We start from the raw sequence: 5,660 nt of genomic DNA, 5'->3' as shown, positions 1-5,660 counted from the left end.
TGGGAGCAGCCGGCAGCAGCTGTCCCAGATGGATTTGTGATCCTTGGCACTGTTCTCCTCGCTCCAGTTGCCGTGCTGGTAAATCCCTCCCAGGACCGTGAACTCGCTCCTGCACCGGGAGCCAAAGGAGACACACGGTGGTGACTTGTCCCCAGCTGTCCCCTGGGGGCCACCACATGGAGGGACACTGTGTGAGTGTGGTGTTGGATCCTGCTGCACCCTGAGCCTGCAAAATATCCCTGTGGGAGAAACTCCCACACGGAGCAGGCGGAGAGCAGTGCCTGCACGTCTGCTCGTGAGCAAGCCACTCATTAAATCCTGTCAGCCCTTCCTTGTCTGGGCAAAGCAGACAGATCATTCCATCCTTATCAAACAGGTCTGCTCCTGCCTGGCTCAGGAAGAGCTGGAAGGAATGGGATGGCTCCGGAGGGGAGCACAGAACAGATTGGTGCTGCTGCTGCCTCAAACTCCTGTGGATTAACAGAGGACAAGAGGCAGGTTAAGGCTGAGGGGGGCCTGGAGGGGTCTGGACTGGCTGGACCCTTCCAAAACCTTGCTTGATTGTTGGGAAGCACAAAAGCAGAAGGAGGGGACCCTCCAGGGCTGAGCTCTCCAGCAGGGAAGGGGTGTCCTCCATGTGAGCACTGGATCCAGCTCTTCCTTTGGGATCAGCCTGGTGCCCAGCTCTGACAGCTCGAGCTAAAACAAGCACAGGCAGAGGAATTCATCCGTGGCTGGGACTGTGACCGGGAATCACTCAGAATAGGGGCTGTGAGCCTGCAAAGCTCCTGTTTACATCCTGGCTTATTGCCTAAGCCTGAAATATTAGGACAATAGCAAGTGCCAGAGATGCAGCATTCAAATTCCAGCTTAAAGACCCCTCTCCATTGCCAGAGCAGGGTGGCTGCAGGCCCTCGGGAGGAAGCAGAGCTGGGATGAAGAGCAGATGGATTTATTTATCCCACAGCAGGGCCAGGAGTTGGACTCGATCCTTATGGTCCCTTCCAGCTCAGGATATTCCATGGTTCTATGATAAACCCAACAGGATGCCCCCAGGCTCACCAGCAGCTCAGGGGACAGTGAGGGGAAGGCTGAGCTTTCCCAGGGTGGTTTTGTTAAAGAATTCCTGCCCTGTTTTTATGGGAACATGGATCAGCAGTGCCTTTCCCCACCCTGAGCTGCTGCAGCACAGTTTGGTCCACACCATTGATAATAACAATGGCTATAAATGTGAAAACAAAAGATCTCCCCCCAAACACCCACTCCACTGTCAGTGTTTGGTTGTCTGGGGACTTGGCCAGGACTGAGTTTGCTTTGGTGGGACTTGGTCCTTGGAAAAGGACAGGACATGGAAGCCCCGGGGTGCAGGATGCTCTCTGTACTGACCAGGAGCTCCCTCACTTTGCTGCCCACATCCTTCTGCTCTCCTCTCACACAGCCAAGGAAAGCACCAGGGATGAAGCCAGGCCTGGCAGGCAGCAGCAGGAGCCTGTCCCAGCCAGGGCTTTGGGGACACTGACAGAGGAATGTCACCAGCGGCAGCCAGCCCTGCCTCGGCCTCTGTCACCTACCCCGGGATGATGTAGGGCGAGTTGTAGATCCCGGATTTCAAGTTGTGAGTGATGATGAAATGCTTCACCCATGGGGCCAGGACCTGGGAGGTAAAGGGGAGGAAGTCAGAGCTGGGGAGTGGGTGCCAGGCTTAGGGGGCAGCGGGAGGGACACGGGGGTCCGGATGTGGGACCCTCCCCGAGCTCTGTGTTCCCTGTGCTCTCTTCTCTAGGAAGAGAAGAAGACAGGAGTGCAGGTAGAGAGCAGCTTCCTACTCGCCTGAATCTGTGTTTCCCCAAATAATCATCCTCTTGTCCCAAAGATTTTATGTCTTTTTATTGCCAGCATTGTGCCTCTGACCTCCCCCAGTCCTCACCCTATGGAGAAACAGTCTGGAGACTGAGGGTGTTCCCACAGCTGAACCGGAAATGGGATCCTGGCTGGTTTCACATGAGCAGTGTTTGCTGGGAATCAGGACCTGATCCCAGTGTGAGTGCAGCCACAAGCCCATGGTTTTTCCCACTCCTCATGGTAACAGATGGGTTTTTGGAAAGCCCCCAGGCCTGCCCCAGCTCACCTTGATGATCTGGCCCCGGCCGGGCTGCAGCTCCGGGTCGGGCTGCAGGTCCCCCGCACGCATCCCGCTGCAGTTCAGCACCACATCCACACCCTGGGAAAACAGCTGAGGAGAGAGGGACACGGCTGGGAGCAGCATGTGGGGATGCTGCCACAGAGTCACAACATTCCTGCGTCCAAATCAGCCAAGTGCTCTTTCCAACAGTCAGGAAATGGATAAACCGGAGGGGCCAGATCCAGGACACAGCTTCCCCAGCCAGCTCCTGCTGACACCCCATGTGTGCCACCAAGCCATTCCAGGGAAAGCTGCCAATCCATGCTGGATAACTGCTCTACCCCATCCTCCATCAACCGTCCCTCAATGCTCAAGACCTTTTATCTTTCCTGATAGAATTTATTTCCCGGATCTTGCCATAGCCTTGCTGCTGTCCCTTGGCCCATCACTCATGCCAAGGAATATCCCAGAGCAGCACCTGCCTGCTGGATGCTGCTTCTCCACTCTGGGATGGGGCTGTGCCCTCTGCCCTGGCTCCACATCCCCACTCACCTCCTGGAAAGACTCAACCTTCTTATGGAAAAACTTCACTCCCCTCTGCGTCAGCCTGGGAAGCACAAGTTCATTTGTTACTGGCAAATTAAAAGCGAATGTTCAATACCAGGACACCTGCTCAGCTTTAGAAACTACAGGAATAAAATCAAGCCCCAAATTCTTCCAAAGACAAAAGCACTTGGATGCAGCTCCAAGTATCCCATTACCTTCATTTTTGTCATGCAAAAATCCACTCCTGGGCTCACTGTTAAAGTGGGGAAACTGATACCCCGCTGGGGCAATGAGCAGGAATTCCAGACCCTCCTCCCTGCTTCCCAGGGATGCATCTCTGCCTCCCCTATCCTGGTGTGCAGGATGAAAATCCACACCTGCAGCCAGAGGTGGAATCAGGAGCAGCAGCACTCACCTGTTGGTGAGCCAGGGCAGGTAACTCCTGCCCTCCAGCATCAGCGCCGTGTTGAACCAGCCATGGCTGAAACAGGAGGAGAGGAAGCTGTGAGGACCTACAGGAGCCTCCTGCCCCAACATTCCCGAGAGCCACTGCGGATCTGGGACCCCAATTCCCTGTGGGATCCTCCTCACACAATGAGTGCATGATTTCCCCCCCTTTTTCCAGCATAAGACGCCTTCTGCTGGTTTTCCTCCCCCACTTTGGTGAGGTAAGAGAGGAGCTGGAATGGTTTCTGTGCTGGGCTGCTGCTTTTTTGGCCCTTTGAGCTGTTTCCTACTTATTTTAAAGGAAGCAGCTGTTAAGAAGTGAGGAAATTTCTGTGCCTGCAGTTCCTTGTCCCACTGCCCCATGCTAGGGATGTACCCAGGAGGTATCCAGGACTGTCCTACCTGAGTCTCCAGAAAACAGACTGAAAAATACCTGTAACCAGGGAAGAGTTCGAGTTCTTTTGGTGTCAGGTTCCTGAATCCCAGGACAATGTTCTTCCAGGATGGGTCCTACAGCAGGCAAAGAGTTCTGAGATTATGAATGAACCGGGATCACTGTGGGACAGACGTGGTGGGGGGATCACGGGACACAGCCCATCCCAGAGGGACACAGGTGGATGTGCAGGGGCTCTGTCCCTCCCACCCTCAGAGGGCTCAGCCCTTCCTCACACCAGTATTGCCTCGGGAGCACAGAAAACACTGTGTCCCAGGCACTGTCACGAGGCAAACTTGGAAATGTGGAAGCACTGGCAGGGAAGAAGCACAGCCCTGCCCACCCCAGACTGAGCTGGAGCCCTTCCCAGCCCTGGCTGTGCCCTGCTGCTTACCGCCACCGGCTCTGTGAACAGGTTGTAGCCAGAAATGAGGAAAAGTCCCATTTCCTTAGCTGCTGGGGAGTGCAGGTGCCCGAGGAGGTAATCGAACGTCTCTTTATTCCAGAGCCTGTGATGAGAATGGGAGAGTGGTGGCTCTGCCAGCCCCATGGAGCTGTGCCAGGTCAGCTCATGGGACACACAGAGAGGGACACAGCACCATCCTCCTCCTCCTCCTTCTCCTGCCTTACGTCTCCTGCAGGTTGCCGTGGTCACTCAGGTAGGGCTGCCACAGCCCGGCCGCCCCGTCGCTGGTGGTGTGGGGGGTGAAGTGGTCAGCGTAGACCTCCAGCTCCAGGGAAGGCACCAGGCTGTGGAACTGCTCATGGATGCACAGGGCGCTGGAGAGCCCGATCACCCCGGCTCCGATGATGGCCACGCGCATGGCTCCAGCTCCTGGAGGGGAGGAGGGCTCCAAGGGCAGTGCTGGGGCTGCTGGACAAGCTGGGAACATCAAGGGGAACATCAGCTCCTGCAGGAGCCTCAGCTCCACTGCTGGAGCAGCAGGGAAGGGCTGAGGTCTTCATGGTGCATCTGCATGCATTCCTTATAAAGCTTCCCAGGTCCTGCTCGAGCTCTGACCAGTCACTGGAAGCATGGAGGGGTGGTTGTGGTTCCTCACAGTGGCTGGGGAATGTGTCTCCATCCCTGGCTGTGCCAGCAGAAAAGCTGCAGCTCAGCTGCCACAGCTGCACTCCTCACGTGGCACAAGGAGCTCCAGGTGTGCCGTGCCCCGGGACAGGGTGGCACAGCCTTGGGATCCTCCTCTGCCTCCCACCAGCCAAGGGCTGAGCAGCCAGGGAGATGCTGAAGCACCCACCACAGCTCCATCTCCTGAGGGACACCATGAACCCTCCATTCCCAGTGACCCAAACCCACTCTGACCTGCTCACAATCCTACCCAGCCACTGGCACAGGCTGGAGGCAAGAAGTGAGCATGGATAAACCAGATGGGAATCAGCAGGCATTTTCCAGGCAGCAATGCCAGGGGTGATGAGTGCAAGGTTGGATCCTCACACCATTGTCACCCTCGGGGCTGCACGAGAGGGTGGCTGTGCCACCACCCCAAACCCTTCCAGGCAGGGCTAGGAGAATGGCTGTGGGTAAATTCCAGCTGCCAAGAGGGGCTGCAGCCCCTCTCCATCCTCTGATTCCCTGTTGACAGCGCTTTCCTGCCTTGGAAAAGCTCGTGGTCACTGCCTGTGCAGGGAGCGGACAAAGACCAGTTGGGGGAAGGGCTGGGGGGTGCAGATCCTTGGCTGGTTTTCAGAGCAGGAATAAATTCCAGCTCACAGGGTTTTTTTGGACAAGGTGAAGTCCAGCATCTCTGCTGTGATAACAGCAGGACTGACATTTGCCAGGATGGAGGGACGAATCATCGGAACGGCGCAGCAGGAGCTGCTTCCCATCTGCCATGGTTTTATAACCCACAGGAACCAAGGTCACCTCCTCCACCTGGGACAGGGAGTCACCCCGGCTGCCCCTGCAGCACCAGCTAAGGATCCACCAAAAAATAAAGAAAATACACGTTTCACCAGTTACCTGCAGAGTGCAGGGTCCCCGGAGCAGTCACTGCCGTGTCCAAAGGCTTCACAGAGTCAGAGTTGTTTTACAGCCCAGCAGGGCAAGGTCTGAGTGTTCAGGAGAGCAGGGCCAAAGTCTGCTCTGGTCCC

At 56.3% G+C, this 5,660-nt stretch overlaps 1 protein-coding gene across 1 annotated transcript in view; it reads right to left on the bottom strand.

The window, feature by feature from the left end:
• Positions 1-5,660, bottom strand: part of DAO (D-amino acid oxidase) — an 8,508-nt gene extending 2,848 nt beyond the window's left edge. Inside the window, exons 1-9 of the mRNA XM_017734875.1 lie at positions 5,530-5,660; positions 4,179-4,431; positions 3,943-4,057; positions 3,549-3,625; positions 3,084-3,149; positions 2,675-2,729; positions 2,129-2,233; positions 1,572-1,654; positions 5-109 (exon numbers count right to left, since the gene is read on the bottom strand). Of these exons, the coding sequence (XP_017590364.1) occupies positions 5-109; positions 1,572-1,654; positions 2,129-2,233; positions 2,675-2,729; positions 3,084-3,149; positions 3,549-3,625; positions 3,943-4,057; positions 4,179-4,372 (800 nt within the window). The 5' untranslated portion in view covers positions 4,373-4,431; positions 5,530-5,660. The remainder of the gene's footprint in view (positions 1-4; positions 110-1,571; positions 1,655-2,128; positions 2,234-2,674; positions 2,730-3,083; positions 3,150-3,548; positions 3,626-3,942; positions 4,058-4,178; positions 4,432-5,529) is intronic.

The sequence above is a fragment of the Corvus brachyrhynchos genome, unplaced genomic scaffold, assembly GCF_000691975.1.
Source record: "Corvus brachyrhynchos isolate BGI_N302 unplaced genomic scaffold, ASM69197v1 scaffold114, whole genome shotgun sequence".
In the NCBI taxonomy this organism is placed as follows: Eukaryota; Metazoa; Chordata; class Aves; order Passeriformes; family Corvidae; genus Corvus; species Corvus brachyrhynchos.
The sequence above is the reverse complement of the archived record's forward strand: the minus strand, read 5'-3'. Positions and strand labels throughout refer to the sequence as shown.